At 47.2% G+C, this 27,908-nt stretch overlaps 7 protein-coding genes across 7 annotated transcripts; 2 read left to right on the top strand and 5 right to left on the bottom strand.

Annotated features, from left to right (window-relative positions):
* Positions 1-848: 848 nt before the first annotated feature.
* Positions 849-1,920, bottom strand: FPRO_15945 (uncharacterized protein; the record flags this gene model as incomplete). Its single annotated transcript, XM_031224870.1, has 2 exons — positions 849-1,856; positions 1,912-1,920. 2 exons carry the CDS (start codon positions 1,918-1,920, stop codon positions 849-851), a joined length of 1,017 nt encoding a protein of 338 aa, XP_031090086.1.
* A 1,835-nt stretch (positions 1,921-3,755) lies between these two features.
* On the bottom strand, positions 3,756-5,276 carry FPRO_15944 (putative alpha-L-arabinofuranosidase; the record flags this gene model as incomplete). Its single annotated transcript, XM_031224868.1, has 1 exon — positions 3,756-5,276. The coding sequence occupies one exon, from the start codon at positions 5,274-5,276 to the stop codon at positions 3,756-3,758; it is 1,521 nt and encodes a 506-aa protein (XP_031090085.1).
* Positions 5,277-8,227: 2,951 nt separating this feature from the next.
* FPRO_15943 (uncharacterized protein) lies at positions 8,228-10,883 on the top strand (the record flags this gene model as incomplete). The annotated part of the gene is made up of 6 exons (XM_031224867.1): positions 8,228-8,344; positions 8,394-8,521; positions 8,578-8,773; positions 8,827-9,455; positions 9,502-10,604; positions 10,663-10,883. 6 exons carry the CDS (start codon positions 8,228-8,230, stop codon positions 10,881-10,883), a joined length of 2,394 nt encoding a protein of 797 aa, XP_031090084.1.
* A 509-nt stretch (positions 10,884-11,392) lies between these two features.
* FPRO_15942 (putative MFS sugar transporter) lies at positions 11,393-13,122 on the top strand (the record flags this gene model as incomplete). Its single annotated transcript, XM_031224866.1, has 3 exons — positions 11,393-11,600; positions 11,654-12,595; positions 12,650-13,122. The coding sequence occupies 3 exons, from the start codon at positions 11,393-11,395 to the stop codon at positions 13,120-13,122; spliced, it is 1,623 nt and encodes a 540-aa protein (XP_031090083.1).
* A 2,903-nt stretch (positions 13,123-16,025) lies between these two features.
* On the bottom strand, positions 16,026-16,499 carry FPRO_15941 (uncharacterized protein; the record flags this gene model as incomplete). Its single annotated transcript, XM_031224865.1, has 1 exon — positions 16,026-16,499. The coding sequence occupies one exon, from the start codon at positions 16,497-16,499 to the stop codon at positions 16,026-16,028; it is 474 nt and encodes a 157-aa protein (XP_031090082.1).
* A 660-nt stretch (positions 16,500-17,159) lies between these two features.
* FPRO_15940 (uncharacterized protein) lies at positions 17,160-17,810 on the bottom strand (the record flags this gene model as incomplete). Its single annotated transcript, XM_031224864.1, has 1 exon — positions 17,160-17,810. One exon carries the CDS (start codon positions 17,808-17,810, stop codon positions 17,160-17,162), a length of 651 nt encoding a protein of 216 aa, XP_031090081.1.
* Positions 17,811-23,240: 5,430 nt separating this feature from the next.
* FPRO_15939 (uncharacterized protein) lies at positions 23,241-27,899 on the bottom strand (the record flags this gene model as incomplete). The annotated part of the gene is made up of 4 exons (XM_031224863.1): positions 23,241-23,300; positions 23,390-25,129; positions 25,186-26,773; positions 26,827-27,899. The coding sequence occupies 4 exons, from the start codon at positions 27,897-27,899 to the stop codon at positions 23,241-23,243; spliced, it is 4,461 nt and encodes a 1,486-aa protein (XP_031090080.1).
* Between the last annotated feature and the right edge of the window lie 9 nt (positions 27,900-27,908).

Raw genomic sequence — 27,908 nt, 5'->3', positions numbered from 1 at the left:
AGTAAGATATTGAATTGGTAGCAACTTAGTCACTACTACTATTCGGAAATGGCGGAGATATTTTGTGTTGGAAGATTGCTGCCTTGCCAGCGACATGCGTTGAAATGGGCAGCTATGCAAAGCCACATTACCACGCATGTGATGGGTGCGGAAGGAAGAGCGGGGGTGCAAGCCTCATACGGTACAGCCCCTGTATTTGTGTTAGCGCATACAACCCTAACTTAAGTAGATAGGGTATATATATAGTTCTAAGAAACAGCTATTAATAGACTTTTGAATACATCAATAAATAGATAATATACTAAAAGGTACTATGTATTTATTTAATTATATATATAAAGTGTTCTAAAAGTTCCTTCTTAATATATATATCTAGAGCCTCTGGAATAAAGTACCCTGCTAGCAAAAATACAGGGGCTAGAGTGTAAGCGCCTTGATGCAAAGCAGGAGGCGAGTTACTGGGTAGAAAAGTCTAGGCGGTGCGGGGTCTTGGTAGCTGAACAATCCATGGAGGTTGGCATGACTTTCTAGGATAACTGCCCGATAACAGGGTGTCGCTATGTGGTGTCTTGGGGGCCTAAAGTGCAGTGCCAGTGTATGCGTGAGAAATGGGGAAAGTGTAACGTAGCATAGTGCTAACGAGCATTTTGAGCTCGAGGTCGTGATGTAAAAGAACGGGCCAGTACACATTCAAGTATAGATGATTTTAATCTAATCTGGCATAAGTAGCAGGTTTAGGGCAGAGAGAATCAGGCGCTAAACCTGCAGTGAAAAAGTCGACGGTGGGGGTTGCACCTCGGCCTTGGTCAACGCCTTGGTTACATCTCCATTAATGTCTTTCTCTCTCACTACCCCCTAGCTTTTCGCCTGAAAATTACTGTAGCTGCCGAATTGTAGAAAAAGAAAAGTACAAGTATCAGAACAATGAACAAGGTAAGTCCTGCTGGAGCAAGAATTGAAAATACCGCAAATCCATAGGACACTCTTTGAAATGCGTCGTTGTCCGCCAGTTGAGGAGTGGCCAACCCAACCTGCATGGCCGTCAACACCAAGGCAATATACACAGTCGCCGCTGCAATTGGTGCTAGATTCGCTGTGAGCAATTCTCCATATGTTTGGTAACGGAAACTATATCCTCTGAAGTAACCGTGCATCCAAAGTATTTTATTCAGGCGAGACAGCCTAAGCTCGCCATATCTATAGCGAGGGTTGACTCTGTTGTCAGCTTCGCGGTTGAGTAATTGATTCACCAAGTCAATCCATGATTCCCATGTCAAGTTCTCTGGTATCAAATGCTTTTCCTTAGCAATAAAGAAGTCGCTCTCGTACTGAATCAAGGCAGCATAGGACAGCATAAAGCCGAACGCGCTCTTGTAGAACTCATGGTCGGTCGCAAGGTTGTCTTGCCAAAATTTGTGACTTAAAAGATAACGTGGCAATGGTTTTAGGAATATTCGCCGGGAGACGTCCCAGACAAGGTGCATACCCGCATTCTCATTGAGAATAATCTCGCGGGATGAAGCTTGCTGGTAGTTTAACGGCCGAGGAGGCATCGGTCGTCCAGCAAGCCAGAGCCAGCCATGAATTTCATTCAGCTTTTCAACGCTCAAGTCGGTCTTGGCACTTGCACAGCTGGCTGAGACAATAAAAGGTTTCCTTGTGGCATTCTTCGTGCGATATGATGCGGGAAAAAGTGGTTCGAATGACAAAGGAATCTGGGCCAGAGGTAGTGCTCGGTTATGCATGGACGGCGTGGTATCTGCTCCAGCTGCTTGTTCTACTCGATCTGAGGAGAACAGGCGATAGCTGCTGTCACTGAGCTCACGGAATACTATCTCATTGAAGGGAGGATCCCACTTGGGCGGCGCCGTTAGCATTGCTTATCCATGCGCGTGATCAAGAGAGTCTTACTGCCGCCATTGTGAACAATTATATGGAGGTTGTTTCCTCAAGGAACAAACGCTGGCAATACGAGGAACAGAAAAGAATTCATCAGAGAGAAGGCAAATGTGAAGTCGCCAGGCATAAATAGGGTAGTAATGAGTTTCATAGCAATATGGGATGGTAATCACATCAAGGCCAAGTTCACTGCCTCCCGGGTGCCCGATATCGCCCTAGAGCCAATGAAGGTCTTGCTTGCTGGAATTTCTAGTCGTAAGCGAGAAGGAAGAGAGCGGGGCCCGGCTCGTTCCGCCACGGTCCGAGCGGCAGCGATCACAAAACCCCAATGGAATTAAGCCCGATTGCGCTATTTGAAAAGCCGGTGCCTGCTTTAGCTCGAAGGGCGTTTAATTAGTCGTCTAATTAGAGAGCTGTTTATACATGCTTCATTCTCTGTTGTTATAAAGTGACAAGAGCAAAAATTCTTGATTTATCACATAGCTGTATACTTAATGGTTAAGGAGGGTATAATTAAATAAAATAATTCAATAAGAGAGATTTTTAGCCAACAGCCTTTTAAATATGTTAAGACATTCCTACTTTTAATTACATAACTTAGTTTATTAATTGAATATTCTTATATATATAGCAATAATTACGCTTTTAATATGCCTCTGCCTATTATAAATATCTTTATGTTAAATTATCTGTAGGACCAATATTGAGGCTGTCGAGGCTGTCCAAACTTGGCATGCGTGCTGAGGCGTTCTGGCTGTACTCCGTAGAATGCATGTTTTGTTCACCTGAGCTTTAGCGTGCATACTCTAGTCAGATCATGTCTCAAATATTGAGGCCTCCCAATATTGCCGCACATTTTGAGGCCCATTACCGGGATTGCACATTAAATGCACAAGCATGAAAGCCTTGGCACGGCAAGAATACAAGTCAGGTGTGCATAAATCTAGATAACCATCTATCTTGCCATTTCTTAAACCTTCATCTTGCATGATGCTCCAAGTCCCAACAGCCAATCAGTCTCATTAATCCTTTGCTGCTTTATCCTAGACATTGCGTTCCGCGCTCGTATACACGTCACCAAACACATGTTCCATGCTTTCAACTTGTCTTTTCTCGTGACAGCTCAGCTCCAACTTCAGCTGCAGCCACCAAACCAGTTGTGGCTGTTAGCGCACCTCTGTTGCAGATTGTTTCGGTTCGTTTGGTTGGAAAAAGAGCGAGACTGCCGTCGGGGTAGACCAGCGCCACCTCGGGGTCGTTTTTTCCAATTTGGTCAGACCTAACGAAAGCGATGTCGATCTTAGCCCGTTTGATACGCCGGTCGCGGCCGTTGGAGTGGAAACGAAAGATCAGAACCAGCAAGGTAGTCAGGGTAGTCTCAGCTTCCTTATCACTGTATTGTCTGTGGATAATACCACGAACGGTGTAGCAATACTTTAAAGACCTTATGCTTTAATAACTATATTGTACAAATAGGAATCCTTTACGGAAGACTTTGATCTAGACTTTGTAGGTAGAACATCCACGTTTTGGAGATACTAGCTGAGGCGGCCAACGCAGTGACTTCGGCTTCTTAGTTGCCTGTTCCTCCACGGAAGACTCCTCCATGGGGCGTGATGAGAGAGCTCTTCACCCTGGCTGCCAAAGGTACCAAGATTGGAGTCTTAGAAGAGAATGGCCTGCAATTATAACGGGCGAAATGATTGATTGATCTACTGGTAGTTTTGCAACTACAGAAAATAAAAAGCTGGATATTGCACTAAGAAATAGTATGTAATACACCCTTCCATTCAAATAACGGCTGGCTCCTGGATTCTTATAAATACCGCATCTTCTTTCGACCCAAGACACTGCAATCAATTCTGGAACAAGCTACTAATAACCCAGCTAGCATCGTCAGTAAAGTCAGTACTGGCATCAAAAGCCTCCCATCCACCATCCATTGCTGCATAGCCAGTGTTATCGTAGTGTCGGAAGTACCGAGTAGGGTAACTCCAAGATCTCAAAGCGTTGGATCCTGTGCTATCAAAACTCTGCTGCGGGCACCAAGTGGCGTCCTCCGAAAATTGCTTACTTCCATCGTTCGCATTGATGTAGAGTTTGAAGCCACTATGGCGAATGAAAGAACCGGGAGTGTCGACGGACTCAAGAGATACACAGCCCAGGGCGGAGGTGACAAGACCTTGTCGAACAATCCAGCTGCCCTTTTGCTTCGTGGATGTATCGCTAGAGGAGGTAATAACTTGTGTATTAACAGTGGAGTCATCATGGGCCAAGTATCGGTTTGTGAAACCAGGAGTCGTGGCCTTGATCGTGATAGTTGACCCAAGATGGAGTGGTGGGCCATTTGCCAAAGACGTTGCAGTGAATCCAGCTTTCTCAATATTGGCCTGAACTGCATCCTCGGTCTCATCAGATGGATAGCCTGAAGTAAGAACCCCTTCGTACCAAGTTCCCTGGTCCAGGTTACCGTTGTCTCCTCCGATACCAAGAACGATCGCGCCCTGTTTGTCCATGGGATAGTAACCATTAGGGCGAGGTCCGCTATAGTAGGTAGATAGAGATTTTGCCGTTTCATTGCCCCCGCGAAGAGCCCACAAGTTTGTCGAGTTACCTTTGAGAAACGCAGTCACAAATCGTGATTCGATAGTCGGGTCTCCTGGGTTGTAGCCAGCACCTTGGCCTGAGAACAGGCCATTTTCCATATCGGCCATAACCCACGGCCCAGAACCAGCACCAGAACCCCATTCGGTGTCATCGCCGAAATAGATGGCCTCCATGGATCCGTTGTCATCGGCGTGATTCGTAGTTTCGGCGTTGCCAAAATCGAAGCAGCACTTATCATTGTAATGAGTTCCATCAAAGATGGCATACAAGCCCTCAGCCTCGTTCTTAACAGCAACGCCATTGGTTTTGTCATTCCTGTAACCAACTGTAGAATGAACAAAGATTCCATATGCTTTTTTCCCGTTTACAAGCACCGGAGCACCGTAAGCCGCCGCGAGATCATCATACTGTCCGGGCGCAGGGCCCTTAGAACCACCACCAGGAGGTGCCCTGGTGAGATGGTTCCCCTTGCCAGACTGGTCATAAATGATGGGAATGGTACAGGTGGTGTTGGCACAGAACGTATCCTGCACCGAGACGTCTGCCACGCCACCAGGACTTGTTGGGACAATATTGGTGGTTTGGCCGTCGGAACCACGCTGGAGTTGATAGAGCGGACCACTGTACGACCCGTATAATGCTCTCGTGGTTCCGAAGGCAGCAACACAAGGAGTTCCCCCGTCAGCATAGATATCACACGGCCCAGAGAGGGCACGAGTACCAGCTGCTGCGAGGCCAGAAAGAAGATAAGAAGTTTTGCGGAAAGTCATATTTGTCAACAGTCCTCAAGTGAGGTTTGTATCTAGCAGCTGATGTGAGATGAGCTGTGCATTCATTCACGAGAACTTGTAGAGGGCATGACCAAAAGTGTCGTATTAATACTTGGTAGCTTGCTATTTAGGCTTGCACCGGCGGGAAATTTAGGTCTGAGCGCAATTCAGCTGATTGGGACGCATTGTCGAAAGCCCGGATAATACGGCACTTGCTCTTGTTGTAGGTACGGATATTGAAGATCATCTGGAAAATACCGTACACGGTTGAGCTATGATTGGCGCGCATTCAGGGCAAACCGCATCCGCTCCAGACACGGCGACTTTTGCTCGAGACAGACGGCACCAGTCAAAAAGGTTCACAATCTCTATGACTGAATACTATAAAAACCTTTAGTTTTACTATAAATCTTAGTTAATGTAATATAGCTTATTTATTAAGTTTTCATTTATAAATAAAATAATAAGAGTATTACTAACTTGGCTAGCATTACCTGAGAAATCAGGAGTCGGCTTTAGATTTCTAGAAAGCCAGCATGCGGAGAAGTAAAGTATGTAAAGCTATTGGTGCGGCAGCTATTTGCGGGGTTGGCAGGAGTAGTGACTTAGTATGTATATATAGTTTACACTAGATAGATTATAGTTAGGTATTTATCTGTACATGTATATCAATATACTTGGTGCAACGGGAGCAAATGATTCGGGGAACTGGACAACTTGGGGAGAGCTGGGAGACTCTGAGTACCGTAACCCCATACTTCCAGCCGACTACAGTGACCTTGATATTTTTCACGTGGGTAGCGATTACTGCGCAATCTCCTCTACATTTCAGTACTCTTCTGGCATGGTCAATTTGCGATCCAAAGATGCAGTCAATTGGAAGATTGAAGGGCACGCAATCCAGAACCTTACCCAGATGAGCTCTAACCTTAGCTGGCAGAGGATGAATCGCTACGGGTTTAGTGTCTGGGCTGGGGCAATTCGCTACCACGATGGCATGTTCTGGATATACTTTGGTACAGCCCAGGAGGGGTATCATGACAAAGGCAAAAGACCCTGCTGGCCCATGGTCCTCGCTGGTGTAGATATAGAAGCTAGCCAGATAGGAAGATTTCTGGCTTTTTTGGGACGATAACGGAAAAGTGTATGTCGTCGGGACGAATTTCGCAAACGGTTACCAGACGTGGTTGTTCGAGATGACCCCGGATGGCCAGGGCTTGATCAACTACACCCGTGTATTGATCAATAGCGGGTCGGGCAGAGAGGCGAACAAGCTCTATAAAATCAATGGGTGGTTTTACCACATGTACAGCAAGAGTTCTGGAAACGGCCGCTATCTGATGATGTAGAGGGCAAAGAATAGGTCAATGGGCCATTCCTGGAGAAGCACCAACTATCTAATCCCCAATGGCAGTGGAATGCACCAAATCAGGGCGGTTTCGTCCAAACCCCGAACGGCAAGTGGGTGTTTCTCACTCACCACGGCAGCGGGGACTGGTCAGGGCGTGTCGCCACTCTTCGTCCTGTCAACCGAATTGACGGGTGGCCAATCATTGGACAACCTGGATCTGACGGTATTGGGAACATGGTCTTGACAAACACAAAGCCAGACCCAGCAGACGCGGAAAGCTTTAGGCCGTAGGGAGCTAATGATTTCCAAAGTTCTGTGCTCGGGACACAATGGGATGGAATTACCAGCCTCGCGATTCGCATCGGTCACTCTCAAAACGGCCGAATTACCTACGGCTCCTCGCGTTCAAGCCGCTGCAAAGGGATAATCTCTAAATGGTTGGAAATATCCTCATACAGAGAGTTTCCAGAACCCAAAAAAGCACCGTGATCCTCGTTCTGCATCTCGCAGGTCTCGCACACGGCCAGGTCGCTGGCCTGGCTCATTTTACCCAAAGCTACGCCGCGACCAGGGATATGTATACTTGGAGACAAGAAGCTTGGCAAGCATCATCCAAGGACAGGGAGTACAGTCTGACAAAATATGCCTGAGGACGGCCTGGGGCCTTAACGGGATCTCGAAATTCTCTTACAAGGCATCCGACAGCAGCAACTTCATCCAGTTCCCAGTTGACAAAGGCTATCAGATGCAGTGGCGAAATGATCGTGGCAACAGACTTTGCAATGATGCCGAGGCGTTATACATCGACTGCGAGTCGTTCACGTACGACTGGGATCGAGGCATCTAACACTTATCCGCAGAAACGCGACATTGGGCAACTTCCCTAAACTTGCAGTGAATGAGGGTTTAACAGAAATGCTGGGAACCCGAGATATCAGATGAGATGGATAATCAGGGAACGGGTTCTGATGGACAGGCAGGTACAAAATTATGGAACGGCAGGTTGTATTTGATCCTTGCACAGGTCAGGATGTTGACGACCCGGGGTCCGATTAAAGGAGCGAGGGGGTTATGAGCATTGGGCAGTATAAGCACCTCTAGTACAAACTCGGTGGCAGCCAAAGTTGATATGTAGAAACAAGCCCTCATAGCAGCGATTTCTTATCACGAAAACATTCTCCGCATTCTCTCTCATTCATCTCTGTCATGGTATTGTCCGGCGGAACTGTACTGTGTAGCAGCGCTATACCTAGAGTATCCAAGTGTATGCGTTAGGTTGGCTCGCCTGGGGCACTAACTCCATATGAGGTAGGTAGTGAAATATATACCCCGCAGGTTACAACGAATCGGCTTTGGCTTGATCAGGCAGCCGTTTAAACTTGCTGTACCGCCGGAAGCTACTGCTGCCAGCTGGTCTAGGTCAGCAAGATATGAAAAACCTTGCCATGGTCACGGTTCCGTAGTATTTCAACACCGACATCTCCATCCTTGTGTAACAGGTTCCGATCGGTTACGCATCTCCAAGATGCAATAATAACCGTAGTGGTTAATCCGTAACACTCTCCATCCAACCCCTGGCGGGGTAGCAATCACTATTGCTATGCCGAACTCCACAGAACCGTCGCCGGCGAGGGGCTCCCCGGTACCGATCGCCAACCGTCAGCTTCCTACGAGAGTTTCCAGTGCGTGTCGTAGATGCCGTCGGAACAAAAGCAGAGTATGTTTCCTTTTTCATTTTGAAGTGCTAATTAGGTAATAATCGATAGTGTGATTCTTTCCGGCCTTGCTCCCTTTGCATAAGGGCCAACGTAGAATGCGAGCGACCGTCATTGGATGAGGCACCTAAGGGCAGAACCAAATCCAACAGTCGCCGTACTCGAGCGAGGCTTCGACAGTACGTCAATGGCAATCCTCATTCCCCGGGGTAATTCTGACGATATTACATCAAAGACGAAATCAATCTAAAAGCAGCAGCGATACCCTGCCCACTTCAGCGCCGCCCACTCAACGTCCTTCACCGAGCCGTGAAAACACTTCTGTTGAAGGCTTTGGGGATGAAATCATCGCGGAACCAGCAGAGCCGCCCGGACCGTGGGTACCGCAAGATTATGGAGAGTCCGAATCAGCCATGGGCTTTGCTCGAAAGGTAGGGATTTCACCCTCGTCGCTTGCCTAAACTCGATTCACACATCATGCTAGATCTACAGACTAGGAAGTCAGACCATTGATGAACAACAATGTTCTGCTATTCCAGGCGGGGCATGCGGTACCAGGACTCCTCTGATGAGGTCTAGCGAGCAACGCTTACCGATATCCAGCATTCTGGGTGGCCGCTTTCCCAAACAGAATGATATTGATTCCCTACTGGAAGATTATTTCGAATTTGTCCACTGGTTCTCGCTGGTAATATACGAACCTAGATTCCGCATGCGCATAGAGTCTATCAAAGATGGTTATGCGTATCCCACAGAGGCGCCGTTCTTAACATTACTCTCAATCATGCTGTGCATGGCAGCGTGGTACAGGTCAAAAAAGACAGATCAAGAAGGTGCCGAAGAATGGCGCCTCTGGAGCGATGAGCTGCTCAGGATTGTTGAATCTCGTCTTGTTCACATCATGGACCAGCACTCCATTGCCGCTGTTCAGACCCTAATCCTGCTGGGATCACATCATGTCTACCATGGCCGGCCTAACTTGTCGTTCGCCCTATTAGGTGCAACGATCAAGATATCGCACGCTATGGGCTTGCATCGTAACCTGGCCCATGGATCCGTCGATGATGTCGAAGAGCGCAAAAGAGTATGGTGGACCATCTACACCTGGGATAGGTGCGAAATCAAACCCCGCACTCTCTGAGCAACACTGACTATATAGGTTTGCTTCCATATCATACGGCCGACCGTTGAGTATTAATGATGAAGACTGCAACGTAGGGATGCCCGCTGAGTTCATCGAGTCTCCTTTCTTCAAGGCCGAGTCCATCGAACAAGGGTCGCTCGGTGTGCGATATTCACCGTACCAGACCCAGTTGACCACGCTGTACCTCGTGGCTTCCGCTGCCTTGAAGACAATATTCGGCTCTCTGTCAGTACAGTCAGCCGGTCAGCATTTCGGCGGCGAGTATCGGTCGCTGGTTAATGATGTGACGCAAAAGCTGTTGGCTTGGCGACGCGATTTGCCGTCATTCTTGTCTTTGGACCTGAACCGAGACTATCACCCAAGCACTACCGAGTGGGGCACCCGGGCCCATCAGTTGCAGTCTCTCTCGCTACAGTTGACCTTTGACAACGTGATGATTGTTCTACACCGGCCGTTTCTAGCTCGTCAGATTGAGAACCTGTCTACTCAGACTCCCGGCAGCGTCACTGACTCCCCTTTGTCTCAGGCAATGGCGCAGCATTTACCCCTGCACAGTAGCAACTCTCCGTCCCAGAATAGCCAGTCGCCCAGATTCGAAGACAACGCAAGCTCTGAGTATTGGTGGAGCGCAGCAGTTCGGACTGCGCGAATCACCGAACTGCCATACCTGACCGATCTCGCCACTGACAGCCACCTTGTAGCGTTTATGGCCATGAACCTATTTCACGCAGCAATTGTGCTGACTCTGGTGGCCCTCTCTGATCCCCTTTCAGATCCTGCCCAAGCTGTCAAGCGGACCATCACGCGAGTATTTCGACTGCAGGAGCGGCTAGGCCAGCGGTCAGCGTTGGCTAGCCAGAGCAGTGTTGTACTCAAAAATCTCATATTCCTTCTCCTTCGGCGGGAGGGAGAAGCCATGCTCGGTCCGGCGCCACCCAAGCCAGGGCCTATCAACAGCCACATGGAGTATCCGCTTCTACATCGAACGAGTCATGAGCAAACTCTTCGCCTTCCTTTGGAAGCGGCGCTGAACACGGATCAACGGACCGGGATACAAGCCGGATCAAATCTGAGCATTGTGCAACGATTGAACGAAAGTTTGGCGTCGGTGCAACAGAGTGAGCTCACCCTTCTTACCTGGCAGTATTCCTAACTCACTAACATCATTTATTCCAGTTATTCCGCCATTCTTTGACGATTCTATTCAACCCATTTCCATGTCGGTCCCAAGAAATGAAGCTTCGCAGCAAGGACCGGTAACGCAGCCTCAGCAGGAGATATGGCTCCCGCCCGGTGGCTTGCAAGAGCCTACCGAGTCGCTGGAACATCATGGGAATGGGGTAGACTATGGAGCGAATGGACTGTTCTGGCTTTGGGACTCTACATGGACGGGTTGAATAAGAGAAGAAAACACTACTCGGTACATGGTGAACAAATAACATCAAAATTACATTCATATTCTATACCTGGCCTAGTGCCTTCAAAAACCAGAATTTAAGAGTCCGAAGTTGACCACAGAGTGATTTTCCATTACCTACGTTTACGGTTCCGGCGGATGTCATCTCTCTTAGACGGGCCCACTGACTGGCTAGTTTACCGGGTCCGATCCAACTCCGACGGCTCTCTCGAAGTGTCTAGCGGCAAACCCGGGCCTAAATTAGAAATGGCGAGTCGTACTGTGGGTTCCCCACAACGCTCCAACGAAATCCATGCTTCTAGCTCCTGGCAAACCTTGTTTGATCCGGAGTTATGGGGACTGTCATGATTATGATGTGGGAGAGGACTACTACGCTTAAGTATATAACCCGGGGCCCCAGACTTTCCATTTTGCGGAGAACAAATCTGGAGTACACATCTTACTCTTCTCTTTTATCACGATAAGATTCTCGCCTTTGAACTCAGCATCATGGAAAAGCCACCGTCTCCGACTCTAATGGAAAATGCTTCAATTCGCGCCAACCTCGAGGATCTTCCCATCGCCGAGGTCTCGTGGCTTGAGTCCAAGCTGAAGCCAAAGACCGTTCATGCTCGCTATCCTTTCAAAGGCAAGCCTCTTCTCTGGATGACTTGCGCTTTTGGAAGTCTTGGAGATGCTTTGTTTGGCTATGATCAGGGTGAGCTTGAACCTTTTACCCTTGCATGTACTGTATCGTGACATAACAAATAGGTATCGTGGCCGGTCTTCTGGTCAACCCAGTGTTCCTCGCGAGATTCTTCTCCGAATACGGCGGCGCGGACGGAACGAGCGAGAATATCGATCCTTCAATCACAGGCATCCTCGTTGCATGTCTTCAAGTCTCGGCGGCTCTCGGCTCCCTAATTGCTGGCAGTCTCGGCGACGTGATAGGAAGAAAGAGATGTGTGAGATTAGGCGGTTTCATTTACTTTGCCACCGCCTTCATTCAAGCTTTCGCCCCTGGGTTCAAGACATTTGTTGCCGGTCGGACTCTCCAGGGCTTGGGCGTTGGTTTCCTTTCCATGACTGTTCCTGTCATTCAGACTGAGATCGCCGCGCCACATCGCCGTGGTCTCATGGTCGGCGTCGAATACACATTCCTTATTGGTGGCTACGCACTTTCAACCTGGGTCGACTTCGGCTTCTACTATCTCATTCCCAAAAGCGAGTCGTGGCAGGGGCCCTACTTTATCCAAATGGGTCTTGCATTTATTCTCTTCTCCATATCGTTTATTCTTCCCGAAACTCCCCGGTGGCTGGCACGCAATGGTTTTGCGAAAGAATGTCTTCAAACCGTGGCAGATCTGCATACTCCAGATGGAAATACGCAGGCCGAGCATGTTCAACAGGTTATGTTGGAGATCAAAGAGGCTGTGTGCTACGAAGCGAGTTTAAAACAGTCAACTTGGCGGGAGATGTTTACTCGTTACCGGAAACGTACCATTGTTGGCATCACGGCACAGATGTTTGCTCAGCTCAACGGCATCAACGTCATCTCCTTCTATCTACCTACAACCCTCGCTAAGGCTGGTATGAGCCAGGAAAAGTCTTTGCTCTACACAGCTGCCAACTCTATCCCGTATGTTTCTGCTACTATCCTCACTTGGTGGTTGGCTGATAGATGGGGGCGACGCCCGCTCTTGATTCTGGGTGGTCAGTACATATCCTTGACATCTTCTGAACAAAGCTAACGGTATACGGATATAGGTATTCTTATGGCGATAGCCCTCTGCATTGTTTGTGCCTTTACCGAAGCCCATATCCATAACGCCAGTACACGAGCGCACGGCATCTACGCTTTCGTCGTCATTTACAACGCTATCTACGGCTTCACCTGGGGCCCAATTCCTTGGTTGCTACCTGCCGAGGTCTTCCCACTGCGTGCTCGAAGCAAAGGCATGGCCCTTGCTACATGCTCCAACTGGCTCTTCAACTTTGCCATTGGTATGTCGGCCCCGGACGCATTCGACGGCATTGGAGGATACTACTACGTGATCATTGCGGGATTCTGCCTGATATCCGTCGGACTTGCATACTTTTATTATGTTGAGACAGCTGGCCATACGCTTGAAGAGATTGCATTGGCATTTGGTGATAAAGCGTTTGTAGATGATGATGGGGCGGTCGTTGGAGCAGCACATCTAAGAAGAGATGATGCCGTCAAGTCCGTGGCTGCTTGAAGATGGACTTGCAAAAGCCAATTCTTGTGGCATGGTTGGAATTATTAATTTAAGGAAGTGTATGTGATTCCCAGCTTCGACGGCCAGGAGTGGATATTGGTTAACACGAGAATAGCAATTGTAACCACATGTCAGGAAATATCAGTCACTTGAAGCGTCATATTGATGTAGAGTATGAATTCGATGCCGATCTAAAGAAGGTACCTGTAGCCCTTTGTATAAGACGAGTTTACCTAAGGTTGACCCCATCAAGGACTCTTATCGTATACTGCCTACTTTCACTAAGGAACCAAGTGTAGATGGCAGTGACCAAGGAAAATATCGGGGTGTGATGCTTGGTTCACTAGATTGTCCATTCGATCGGCAAGCAACTTGGGGGTTTAGGGCCAGTCCAAGTGAAGAAGATACGGCGACAGGATCTATGTACGATCTTGTAAAAGTTTATTCTGATAGAAACTTAACCTGTAGACTAAGATTATCGCTCCGTTAGATTAACCCGCTTCTAGATAAGATTGTATCTAACACAGACAAAAGTTTGCTTTTGCAGTTGGGAGTTATGCCTGTTGACCTCCACGCCACAAATCGAACGGCTTACGCTCATACACAACCTTCTTCGTCTACACCCCGCTTGATAAGCAATTCTCGATCTACATTAATGCAGTCCAATCGAAGCCAACTCCAAAAATGTAGATGGGGATACCAGTAGCTTGGCGAGGTTCACAGCTGCCTGCCTCTAGGCATCACCGCCGACTCCCAGTAGTAAGCAAAATAACCCTTTCCCAGCGATATCCAGGGTCGATGGCATATGCCCACGGGCGACCGTATAAAGCTACGCATGAAGAAGTCGACTTCATGGGTAGGTACTAAATTGGGGGTTCGGTGTTTGGATTCCCGTCGAGTTTGGGACTGGCACCCTGCTCCTCGTCAAGGCAAACTGCCGTAGAGACATACCACTGATTGTAAGCTGCTCCCAGGCTTTGAAACTCGAGTTAAATATTATTGATGTACTTACTTATTGTTTCCCTGTAAAGTTTGCCCTCAGCTGATGCTTCTGAGAGCTTGGCGAGTTGTCTTGCTCCTTCCTCTCTGGTAGTAGTAAACACGCCCACAGTCTTCCAGATCTTCATATGCGCATACAATCCGGCCGTTGATTCGTGTGCGAGCCTTCAGCCAACAGGTTGGTACTCGCCGCTGTACGATTGCAACAAGCCTGGGTTGAGAACCCATTGATCTACCGACAATCGTTCCTGGTACATCAAATGCCTGATGTCTGTTACATTCGGCGTGCTGTCGAATTTGAAATCCAATAATCGTGCTACGTGGCCAACGTCTGCACCAAAGAGGTAGTCGGCGCATTTGACTGACGATTCTTGAGTGAGACGGTCGTAGATGGTGCAAACAACTACTCGAAGACCTTCTTAATTCATTTCTTGTTTGATACCCGTCAATTAGGTTGAAAAGCGCACCGCGGAGTTTTTCGAGGCATATTTAACAAGGAGGGGATCAAGTCAGGATTGCAGGAGATCGGCATATTTGCATGGCGATATGGCTGAGGTGGCTCCCTGCTGATCAAAATATATGCACTTGATGAACGAGGAAGTATTGATATAAAGGATGAGCAAGAACTTCTTACCATGCTCGACGGGTGTTCTTGCCATGTACAGGATCTCGCACACACTTGTCCAACAATATTGTCACACCAGCGCATTGATTGATCTAGGTTCTGTCTGCCAGAATAAGCTCTCAGCCGCAAGTCTCAACTGCAAATCGTACCGACCACATAGTGATAGTTACAACGCAACCTCTTCCGAATCAATGTCTCTTAAGGATTCTAGTCCAGTCAGTTAAGCTGAACTGCCGATTCTTGGGCGGTTTCATCCCCACCAAATGCAAAGTGATTGAATGAATGTGCACTTGGAGTATCCGCCGTGGCAGAAGCTTTGGAGATGACATTTCCCTCAAGCCATAGGCCTCAGATAGTAAACTGCATGTTGCAAATAATGCCAGTTGAGTGGAATTACCATTATTGCTGCTGAAAGACGCAAGGGACGCTCCGGCCGGCCCTACTCACTACAGGGAATTTCGTTCACACGTCGAGGCTCATGGTGGAGTGGTGTACTGAAAGCAAATGGAAGTTAAGTTTATTATGAAAGGCGCTAGGAGAGCTGGATAAGTCGGAACAGCAGACTTAAATTCCATGCCTATATAAAGGGAAAAGGCAAATGCCCATGCTTTGATTGAATGGTTTGTCAGTATTCGCTACCCGCTACCAACCCGGCTCTTTGCCCACTGGTCTAAAGATTCGTCTGTGTGATCAGTGGGGCGTAGAGTTGGGAACTCTCTGAGGTCCGAAGAGCTTTTAGGGTGAACGGTATGAATTCTTGGCGTCCGAGCGAGGTTGGAAACGCCGTTATGCAGACTATCCAATCGGTAAGAACTGGATCAAATTGGATGATAGAGGATGTATTTGTTTAAATGGAACGGAAGTGTAAATTCAAAATTTATTACGCTTATCATGGTCCCTACTATAGCGCAAGAAGGATAAACTAGCCATATTCTAAGCAAAGACGTGCAGGTTCATCACTCGGACTTTTATTTATGCTGGGATATTGTCAGATGGCGTGATTGCCAATAGAGTAGGATCATTGAAGGATCTGAAGGCTTATACCTGTTCCTAGACTTAAAGACATTGCTTTTAGGCTCTCAGTGCTCTGGCGGCAGGTGCGGTATGACGTAGACTCCACCGAGCTGATGATGGGAAGGTGAACGTATCGAAATGGCCCAACTGACTCATATGAAAGGATCTATAGCTTAATTAAACAAGTATATACGAATAAAGAGGCAATATTTCAATTCGACTAAATACACTCGTGATATACAGGTAACGTGTCTTTGTCCCTTGTTCACACATATTTCCTCCTGATAGGGTCCCATACCAGCTCTTTCTCATCCTCATCTTCGTCCTCGCTCTCCTCGCTTTCCTCGCTCTCTTCATTGTCCTCATTATCGTCATCATCATAGTTCTTCAAGTGTAACTTCTCAAGTTCTTCCGCAATTATTTGGTCTGTGTCTTGAACGAATGTATCACACAGGTCTACTAGCCTCAGCTTGGTAGCTCGACGCAAATCATCGTCAGCATCGAGGTCTGCTTCATCACCCAGAGCAGCCAAGACGAATCGAAGTGTTTTTCTTGATATCTCCTTTCTCTGTTGTTCACGTTCCATTGCTGCAGTCGCAAAGCTACGTCCATCTTCAGAGTAGACAAACTTCCATTGACGAATATAGGTGTCCATCATTGGTTTAAACACCTGGATTGCCCAATCATAAGTATTTTCGAGGATGAGTCGGAATTTCTTAACGTCCTCAAGGTCTGTCATATCTCCAGTTCAAATGCATTGCATCATCTAGGAGGAATAATCAGTAACGATGCGCCGCGTGTCTCCGATTTTATACTAACATAACCTTGATCAATGGGCTTGGAGATACTTGGCGCCGTGCTCTGAGAAAGAGAGAGAGATCATATCTCGGTCAACAGCAGCGATATGATGAGTCGTATTACCGTCAGGGTTGTAAAGGCTCCAGCATCCGTAAGAAGAATAGCGACCTTGCCACGCAGTCCTTTGAGTTGTCGTTTACTACTGCTACTCATGCGTTCGCAAAAGAACTTCATCATAAGCCAGCAGACATCGCGGTGTTGTAGCCCATGTCCTTAACTGCAATTCGTATTCTCTACTTTCTTCTCTGGGCTCAAGCCTCGCTCACACCCGATAACCTTTCACGGTCTATGACTAAGTGCAGCACTCTGGGGCCCTTAACCGGAATTCAAATAGAGTGATCCAATAAACAAAAAGGAAATCATTTATGTCGCACATTCGAAGCTCCAAAATCCTGAAATCCTTGGCAGCCTGGGCTAATGACATGCTTTTCCCTGATCCTTCCTTTCTCTCTTATGTTAATGCTATCCAGAGCCTGCTACAAATTAGATCCTACCCTCCTTGCTTGTATTACCTTTTTTTATGTCGGATTTCCAGTTTGCGCTAATCAGAGACACGCCACTGCTTCTTAGATAGCCTGGTGCGCTTTGGTTGAGGTTGATTCAACTCATCATCGCCGTCGTAGTCGTCATTCATTCGTTTTCTGATGATCTTCCATTTTGTTACTGAATCATGCATTTTATCGATGATGTTGTGAGTCTCAATCTTCTTCTCCACGCCGAGAAAGTCTTCTTCATTTCCGTGGTCGGCTTGAGTCAGCTCGTCGTCGTCGGTATTCCTGCGCTTTTTTCTGGTCTTCAACCTCAGTGGTGGACCATGCAGTTCATCGACGGAATCAAATGCCTCAAGCTTCTTCTGCACACCAGGGAGACCTTCTTCACGGTTGTTACTGGTATCGACGACAAGTATCGGAATCATCAGGTTTCGCTGAGCCCGTCTGTCAAGAAGACTCTGCGCCTCTCCTCGAGGGTTGAATTCCCCAGTACGAAAAGGAAACGGGCGAGGCTCATGGAGAAGATGTTGCCATAGTGAGATCACGTTAGGCTGGTCGAACTTGTTGAAGTGCTGGATTTGAGCGATGGTATTCTTGAGGGATTGGGAGATATTGTGGGCGGGGTTTAGTTGATCAAGAAGCTGTTGCATTTGTCCGGCGCACAACCGGAGCTGCTGGCGGACACGGTCCTTCTTGTCCATGACGGAGAAGGGTGTGAAGGAAGCGAAAAAGCGACCTTCGGGTGTTCTGCCGAGGTTACTCATTTATTGAGTCCGCCTGTGAGGACTTTGACCTGACTGTGACGTGTGGTGAGGTGAGTTACGGTGAATGACAGACGTAAAGCAGAAAGAAGTGCAGTAGGAGTTACGCCCTCTTATTCCGAAATTGAAGATTATCGTCACTAAACACCTCTTTATCTTTAACCCCACTGACCGGGGCGGTGAAGTTGAGAGTTGAATCGATTTATGATATGTGACATGTGTGTTGCACAAAGAATGTTTGCCTGTGAAGAGCCCAGCTGCAGGGTGAGCCTTCGTCACCACGCAGCAAAGCATCTCGTATTTCTGTTCAGAGTCCCCTCGCCGTGTTCTTATTTGTTACCTGTGTTTGCAGCCTAAAGGTTAACCTTATAGGTCGCATGTATCCCCATAGTTCAGAGTCCTCATTCGCCCTTTTGGCACCTGATTCCGCGTGACCTGAAGATTTGAGGTCAGTTCCAATAATGCTGTGTGAGTTATTGATTTCAAGGCAATTGTCGAGCGAATCGCCAGCTTCCGATCTTTCTCAGTAGTAGTATTACTAGAGACACCAACCTTGTCCCGATCGTTTCTTCAGGTAGTCGGTAACTACGTAGACAATGTGAACGGGCCACCAGAGGGCAAGGATTCCAAGATCGCCTCGACGTTGAAGAACCCAGGCTCAGCTCTCGGTGGGGAGTTCGTCTGGCGCGATAGAGTGATCGAGTCTTTTCGTGTTGATATGGTCCGGCCTGTCCGGGGCCTCTGGCTGCTCCTGGTTGTAATGCCTTGAGGCATTGGCGAGACAAAGATCAATTGCCAGATATCCAATTTTGCCAAGGTTTGGGCCTTATATATCACGCATCATCTGTCGCCACCACGGTAAGATCTCGCGACACGTGAAGCCTCTAGGAACAATGTCACATCGGTATTATACATACAACTGACTACGCGTCGCTCAATAGAATGCCGGTTGTGTCTATCTTGTACTTTCGGGTATCTCTCGGGCCAGATTCACTTGTGCAATATTGCTGTAGCCTGGCGGGTTGATTGAATGCATATGCTGTGAAGGAAAAGGCAGCTAGAGACTGAACCGGTGCGCGCCTCCTATTCTGACTCCAACGTCGGGTCACAGTCTCGTCATAGGTGGCAGTTGATCCCATTCGTGGGATTAATCGAACCAAGGTGAGCTCAAGTCGCTACTATTAAGGAATCAGTATAAGTACTGACCCATATGCAATTGACAACTCTACCTCATGAATCATGTCATCCGGAATAAGATGGCGATGGAGGATTATGGCTCAACGTCATATTGTCCCTTCCAGAATGATCACTGACGGTATAACTTCAACCATAACCCTAGGGTAGCCGAGCAGTTGAGCGTGGTGGATATCGGATAGGTGTGAAAGGAGAAAAGGGGGGTCGTGGTGAGAAAGGAATGGTGTCCATATGAGTGACAACTGAACCGTAAGAATGCAATAGAACTTGCTGTCTTCAGGGCTTCAGAAAGGTCGTTCCCTTAACCATTGACATGAGTAGATGTCAGCTGAATACATGGAAGTCCGGCACTCAGACTTCCCATATATGGGCAATTCGTTCATCGAGTTTCAAGATCGAGTAGTGAACAGAAATATGTTTCTCTCGGCTAAACAGAATTGGAGACATCGCAGACTAAATCCGGAGGCCTAGTGGAATCAGCGACGCCACATACCGGGAATGATGAAGTCGTTGTTGGTGTGTTTGATGTAGGCGAAAAAGTGCTCCAAAAGCCTAGGATACGGATATCCAAGGTGAGAGCTCCGTTCGGAACTCAAATACGATGGACTCAACACTGTAATAATGAGTAACATGGCGCGGATTCTAGCCACAATGACATCCAGCCTGGTTGGCTTCAGGTGCCGAGGTCCACAACCTGGAGTTCGGTCAACAGGCATCTCAGTCCCTGCAAATCCATTTATTAGCCCAGTAGAGCGGAGTGGATGTCCGAGAAGCACCAGGCCATGCAGCTCCCAGTCGCGAGTTCCATGGTACGGAGTTTCTGTCTGAGAAGGCATAATTACACAAGCTCCCACTGAAGAGCTCAGTGGTCTGAATTGCACTTTCTATAATCTCCGAACCCAGCAGGCTCCCGCTGGTTGCCCCGTTACACGAAGCTCCCAAGAGCGCAGCTCTTGTTAACTTTATTCCGTGTCAAAGAGCTACCCTTGCGTGGTTCCGTTGTCCAGACTTCATCACACGAATACGCAGCAACAATTCTCAATAGATAGACCAAGTAAACTGTATGTACTAGCGCCCATGCTTGTGGGCACCAATCCTTGATGGACCTTGGGGAACTAAAATAGAAAGAGAGAGAAATTGAATCAAAGATAGGTTGTTCGCGAGCCGGGCGGTTGGTGACGAAGATGAGGGAGAAGAATTTGTCAAGGAACACGTGGATGTACATGGAGAGGCAAGAAACCAAGAGGAAGACAAAAGCGAAGAAGAGGAAGAAAGAGAGGCACAAGATCTTAACTATAAGAACTTACCTCCTGCGCCGGCGTCGAAGCAGGACAGTTTCTAGCTACCCCTGCTAAACTCACCTAATGCGAGCTGAAGCCATAAAGCAGTCCGAATCCAAATGACCATTGCCGACGACAGTGAAGTAACGCTGCCATGGAGCTGGCAGAACATACACCCTAGCCCGAGAGGAATTGGCAGGGAAATTATGGCCGGGACTTGAACAGTGGTGCGGGCTTATTTAAGATTGCTCTCGTTGCTGTGTTTCGTCAAGGCTGAGAATTTGTGTAAGCGAGCCAGCCTCTTCCACTTGTGTAACGTGTCGGTCGCGCCTCACATCCGGCTACGTCAAGCCGATGCCCACGCATGATAATTGAGGTTGTAATAGCTGTGCTTCTCATTTGCGGGATTTCGTCCGTGTTCCCGCGACTCTAGTCAGAGATTTACTTCCCTACTTCCGTGGAGGGGCACACTGTTTGCACCAATTCTAAGAAATCTTATCTCATCTTTTTTCATTTAGCTGGCGCATGGTGTACTCTAGGTAGAGGCGGACGCTAAGTTGGGTTGGTGAAACCATTCTGGTAGCCAGCAACTGCGTAGACGATAGATTTCAGGACAGAGCTGACAAGCCGGGGTGTAAGGGCTTTGAGATCGGTTCGTAATGGAAAGAGGCAGCTTCATCTTTTGGTCCAGGGGAACTTCTGGGGTGTAAGCGTGACTGGAGGCTTTTATGTTGATATGGCCCGGCTGGCCGGGTTCGCTGGTTGTCACTGATTACTATAGTATGGCTGCCGCCTATAAGTTTAAGCTTTTATGATGTGCTTCGAGGCATCTCTGAAACGGAAATCATGCATCAGAGATCTGAAGTTGTGAACACGTCAGAGCTTGAATGGCAAGCGAGAACAGCCTCACAGTGGGACTACTCCTGTAATTGACAACGCGCCTCCGAATTGAATACCGGATGGGTACAACATGTATCTGAGAGCTTCGTTCGTGTCAAGTCTGGTCGTGCTATGATGCTGCACCCTCTCAGTTCCATATAATGAATATTACGCAGAGAAAGAGGCAGTGAGGGAGACCGGTGGGAGCATCCCGTGTTGGATCTGACCTTGGGTCAAAGTCGTATTTGAAGCGGCAGTCGGTTCCGCACGGAATTGATCGGACGAAGTTCGAGTTCTCTTGGGTGCCGCAAGATTGGCGATAGTGCTGTTGTTAGTCATGGAGCGATATGGTGGAATCAACAGGTACACTCGCATCCTCGCCAGCCACTGTAAGTTCAGTGCACTTAGTAGATCGCTATCTAGAACTGTCCAACCCAACTGGTTGGATTGAAGGAATAATAAATACTGACTTTTTCCGCTGGAAATGTGTCAATATCCTGAAGAAGGGAAATGACTTGTTAATAGAACTTAATTTAACTTACAGTCATTCTTTTCCTAAGGTTATCTGTAATTTACACAATTATTTGCCAATATTGTTTGTTCTTGAAAGTACACCAATAATAGGCCTAGCAACCGGCCGGCTGGAACTATGTTGTTTCACCATGTATATATCTTGTGAGTGCAGCAGAGGCACACTTATGATCTAGTATTGGGCGGAAAATCAAGATAAAGAGAAATTCGGCACATGCCGATGAATCACCTCTTTCTGGTCGACCGCTGTAGATGTGAGCAACGAGGTATAGTATACCGAGGACCTATTAGCCTTAGCCTATGTCTTTTAGGAGAGACAAATTGGACTACCAATGCGGCCACCCTAAACCGCTGTAGCTGGAGGGAGAGTATTTGCTGTTCATCTACATGAGAGTTCTTTCTCTGTAGCGCCAAATTAGCTACAGCTGCATTATAGTGCCCTAAGCAAAACTGCGAATTGTTGCGTACCTCGCGCTCGGCCTCGCCGACCAGATAGTCAAGTCTGTGACTAATCTCCCTCAATCTACTGTGAGACGCAATGACCCTCCACAAAGACTTCTTAGCATGGGGCTCCTTCGCCACACTTAGCCACCCTGGGCTACAAGGTAGTCCCTCAGGGCTGATGCAAACATCTTGATCAAGAAACTGGTTGACTTTTCGGAGTATTGGACGGTACTGTAGCTGGCTTGGCCAATATACCTTAGTATTGGAATTTACTCCTCCATTCCTGAAGTTCTTAGCAAGCGAATCTTTTAGGTGTCTCTTGTTGGAGCTCCAGGCTCTGCAATTTCAGCTTGGCCAGATTTCTAACACACTTCTACATCTCTGAGGACTGTTAAAAGCGGATAGGAGCTTATATGCCGAGAGACTAAAACTATAAGAATAACTTATAAGAAATAAATAAGGTCTTTTACTCTATTTATATAGTAGTTTAAATACTTTTGTTTTTTATAATTTTAACTTTATATAAATATTAACTTTAATATTATTATATATACTATTATTAAATAATTATTCTTTTTAATTATAATATTTAGATTATTATAAAATAAATAAAGTATAAAGATAAATATATATTAAGTTTAAATAGTAAATAAAAGAAAAACAAATTCTCCCTAATTAATTAAAGTCTAATATAATCATCCCCTGACATCGCACTTCTATTACAAGAAAATTACTACTATACTCTATACTATAAAGGGGATACTCCTTGGGAATTACCAGTAGCTTCTGTGCATTGCATGAGATCCATGTAGAAGTAACGTCAATCCTCTTGTCACAGGTCAAGCCCGCCCTGCCCATCGATCCCAGTTGGGAAGTCTCCTTTTGGAATTGGTAGGTCTCTGAAGTGCGATGCCCCAATGCATAGAGAATTTGGCCATCCTTTGAGAATGAAATGGCACTAGCGTTGTAGGATACCTCGAAGGTTGGAATCTGAAGGCCGCTCGACATATTCCATAGATAAACTTGTGTTTTAATTTTATCTTCATGTAATAGAGTGACCAACCAAGCAAGAATCTGCCCACTTGACGAAAAGCAAGGTTCCCTGGGAAACGTGAAGTCACTGTTTTGAAGAAGACATCTGGGTTGGTCGCTCATTGTACAACTCCAAATGCTGTTTTTGGTATTGTATACCAACAAAGATTCGTCTGGTGAAAACACTAGCGATTTGACCTCGTCATTAGTTCGAACCTCGCGTCTTGCAGAGGGGTCTGCCAGTGTCCAGATCCTTATAGTAGTACCATAGGATATGGCAAAATATGTCGAGCTTGGCGAGAGAGTAATTGAACTGATTGTTTGGTTTCCGGGCTCCTTGAATTCAAAGCATAACCTGGCGGTCGAACCTAACTTGGAGACCTCGGCTGTATCCTTGAAGCTAACAACAGCCATTCTTCCATCTGTAATCGATACATCGACACCCTGTGTAGGGTAATTTGGATGCCAAGGGCCAAATTTTGATAGTTCATTTCTATACTCGCTTATAGAACTGAGGCAGAGTTCTCCCATTGGTAGCTTGACGACGCTTGAGTGTTCGATGTATGTGTCCTCTGTTCCTTCCAAGAACCAAATATAAGTAAAATCTTCCTCGAGCAGTATGAAAGCTTCCTTGTTTTTGGAAATATCACTCAGTTGAGAGAATGACCACCTGCGATATTCCCCTAAGCGGTCCACTGTCAAGCATCTTTCAAATGTGGCTTCCGGGAGACGCCAAACGTTTAGGCCTTGCTCGTCTTCAATTGAAGTTATCATGAACCGACCACTAGGCGATATGGCAACCCTATTTATGGGGTAACCACCATCTAAACGTCGGTGATCTGGTTGCTTAGGAACTCCAACAACGGAATTAAGAGCTTCAAGGTCCCAGTACACGAATTCGTTGTTATCCTTCGTCAACATAGTCGTGTAATCCGGTAAGATCGCCATGTGGTCAGCCAAAAAGGCCTTAGGAAGCCGGAGATGCTCGCAGGTCCCAGATGGAAATTTGAGAACGGTCAAACTCGAAAGGTTGCGGTTTGATGGGTAAATAAAAAGTTGACATCCATCTAACGAGAAGGCAAGGCTTCTCGCATGGACTGTCAAGTCCTGGATGCAAGCACCAGTGTTTATGTCGACGACTCGAACACTGTGTTGACCTGCAAACCACCCTTCGACAGACATGGCAAGAAGAGAACCATCAGGCGACAAGGCTATTCTAGAGACTGTTGACTTTGGGAATTCCCAAGTTTGAAATGTCTGATCACTTTGAGTGAATTTCCATGCAAAGACCTCGGACTTGATAACATCGTGATTGATATTATGATCGTGACGTACCAGAGAGGCTATTCCAGAAGAACATATCGCAGCATAGTCATACCCTTTAGTTGTCGCGTATGGTGAAAATCCAAACAGATTGTTTGTCTCAATTGCTCGGTCGATTCGTACGACCTGACCGAATTCTGTGACAGCGAGAAGAGAATTCCCATCACAGGACCATGTCAGAGCTAGCAAATGGGTATCTGTGTCGAATCGTGCAAGAAGAGTCCCGGCTCCGGTATTGCGAATCCATATTGAAGGCAGATCCGTGTCCCAAGTGGCGCCAGCCATAGCTAGTTCCTGCCCATCATGTGATAAGGCAATAGAAGAAATTCGTGACATATCTTCGACTTCCTTTAAACAAGGACCCCAGTTATGCTCCAAGTTGTGAATAACTTTAAATCCAGGATGACGGGTCTCCCAGAAGCTACGCCTAATAAGGCTTTCCACCGGACTGAATAGAAGGGCTGCACCATAGATCTGCAGTGGGTTCTCTTGGATGGTATTACCATGTCGGAGGATGAATCGCCTGGCATCTTTCAAGAATGAAACAAGGAGACGTATAGACTCAGATGGATGCCCCTGCACATCTGTCAGTAAGTTGCCCTAATATAATGGCTAATAAGATGATAAATTACCATTGTTATAGAAGCACAAAGCTCTCCAATAGCCCTAAAGGCAAATACGAGCCGATCAAGAATTGACAGACACTCAATCCAATGGAGAAAATGGATTTTCAGGATCGGTATCAGAGGTTCATATGAAGGGTCTCGCTTGTTTCCTCTTTGCAGGTGATGCCACCAATACGAAGATGCGTACTGAAGGCTTTTGGAAATGTGACTCTCAATGACATTGGGATCGATGCTCTCCCTTGATACTCCAGGATCATTGAAGCCGCAAATATCCTTCCTTAGAGTTTGTAGAAGCGAAATACATCCCGCAGCTATATGGTCATGTGATTCCATCTCATCGGCATGGAACCACGATCTTTTCAGTGGGTCTTTCCGCAGTAGAAAATCGCTGAAAGACTTATGTACTGCCTTGACAGGCTGTTGATTGTCGTCTGAGATCTCTAGCACCGCACGACAGCACTTGAGTAGGCCTCGAGTTATACCCAAATCGACCCTTGAGATAGAAGAAATGGCCTCTATCGAAAGTGGTTCAGCAGCAAGAACAACTGTGACCAGAACAGTTCGTAGATCTTTCTTTTCTTCATCTGCCAGCAAGCCGGAGGTTCCATCTCTCTTGTTACGGTCTAGATTTTCAAAAACCGTAGTGTACAGGCCTTCAAGTTGTGACATATTGGCTGTACTGGGGCTCTGGTCGATCCACCATTGCAGACGTTTCTCTGAAGTACGCATTTCTTTTCCTTCATCAAGAAACCTTAGGAAAGTTGCAGCATAGATGAAAAGAGGAGAAGGGTTGATTGAGCGTTGCAATATCACCTCAAATTGCTCATGCGTTGGCCAAGCATGCTTGATTTCTGTCTCCTTTCTGATATCTTCAAAGCCAAGTCTCAGAATCGATCTGATATCTGAGATATTGTCATTGCGAAATGCGGTGGCGAGTTGCAGTGATTCGTGCATTTGATTTTCGATTGCTTTTCGCACCAAATTTTCGTCACGACTAGTAACCAAGAGGCGAAATCGCAAGGTGTCCAAGTCCCCCAGGCTGCAAAGTAGTTTAATAATCTTACTGGCCTCAATCAGGTTGGTGCATTCATCGAGTGCATCGATGATGATGACTTTAGCCGAGGGGATGATGCCTATTTCCGACAGGGGGCCTTTAATAAGCACCTTGAACTGCTCATCCAGGCGCATCGTCCCGATATCCGAATTCTTAGACGCAATGACGGACTTTCTCAAAGTTGGTTCATAACGGGGTATGGTGGACATGAGCTGGCTCGCTATAGTCGGAAACACACGAGACACATCGTTCCTGTTGGCATCTCCGCGCTTGAAGAAGTATCCAGCAGCAATTTGACTAGTTTCTGTCAATTCTCTGGCAACCGTTCGGGCCAAAGTCGATTTCCCGGTCCCAGCATGACTATAGATCCATAGCAATGCTTTCTCGCCTTCATTGACCCAATCGTGTGTGTATTGTATTGCGCGGGTTTGGGTGCCTGCTTGACACACAGGACTTGAATAAACATCCTGGCTATCGAAACGTGCGTTTCCAGAAGTAACCAAATTGATTGGAGGCCGAGCAATGTCTTCAATCTCACGACTGCAATCATGGTCAGCTATCTGCGTTGAAAAAACAGCAAGGTAGAATGGTACCTGAATCTCTCGGCGAGAGCTTGTCCTATGTCGTCCGGCATCTGATCATTGAGCAGACTGTCAAGGGCCAACCTCAATGACTCTCGCGGGATGTCCATGGTCTTACTAGCTGCAACGTCCAGTTTGGGGATTCTCTCGGCTAAACGATTGAGGCTAGACTCGTCCAATTCCCCGGAGGCTGAGGGTATGTTCCTCAAAAGTTCCATGTCCTCTTGCTCGTCTACATCCCCACTCAGCTTCGGCCTCTTGGACCTCGACCTCTCGAATTTTGGCTTCTTCAATTTCGACCTCTTGAAGTGTAAACAAAGCGAGTAGCAATAAGCAAGCCCTTTGGTGATATCAATCACCATTTCGTCTCCCTGTGACAACGCCCCAGCCTCTTCCTTATATAGTAGCGGATGGGCGATCTTATTATACATATGCGCAGGAAGGCTTGTGACTTGGATCTCGAACGTAACACCGTTGTATAGGCTAAGCCTGTTACCATCTTCATATTTGGATGAGATGTGATAGTTCATGCACTCATAGGCTCCAAACCACGGCTGCCAAAGGTGACCGACTTTGCGGTTTGCATCGAACCGGTTTGATTCCTTCTCTTGGTTGAAGCTACCAGTGACAAAGTGAGACACGTCCTCAAGATGATCAAGGTATTCAACAATGATACGAATACCAACGAGATCGTGCAGATCCTCAAGGATGTCGTCGAGACTTTTGTACATCCCTATGTCTTCCTTGGTTCTGTGTATCTCGCGTCGCTGCAATGACTTTGAGATGGATGCGCGCGATTTGACTCGATCTTCGACTGTAACCGGGATTGGGACGATGCGGTCACCCAACTCAGCTTTGCAGGCTTCTGCCAGCTCGGTGGACATCCTTTGGTAATCACTCTCCAATTTGGGCCAAATTTGTTCCAGAAAAATTTCTTTGACGTTTTGACCTGTATTTCCATTCTTACTATTGCTCTCTTCGATAAGATGAAGAATTCGTGCTCGCAAGGGCATGGCCTTGTTTGGATCTCCCGTCGTTGAGGGGTCCCGCTCGCTTGAGGAATCGGTCACGAGTCGGCCGTCCATTCTTGGCAC

The sequence above is a fragment of the Fusarium proliferatum genome (genome assembly GCF_900067095.1).
Source record: "Fusarium proliferatum ET1 genome assembly, contig: FPRO_scaffold017, whole genome shotgun sequence".
Taxonomy (NCBI): domain Eukaryota; kingdom Fungi; phylum Ascomycota; class Sordariomycetes; order Hypocreales; family Nectriaceae; genus Fusarium; species Fusarium proliferatum.
This window is presented reverse-complemented; position numbering and strand designations above follow the sequence as displayed.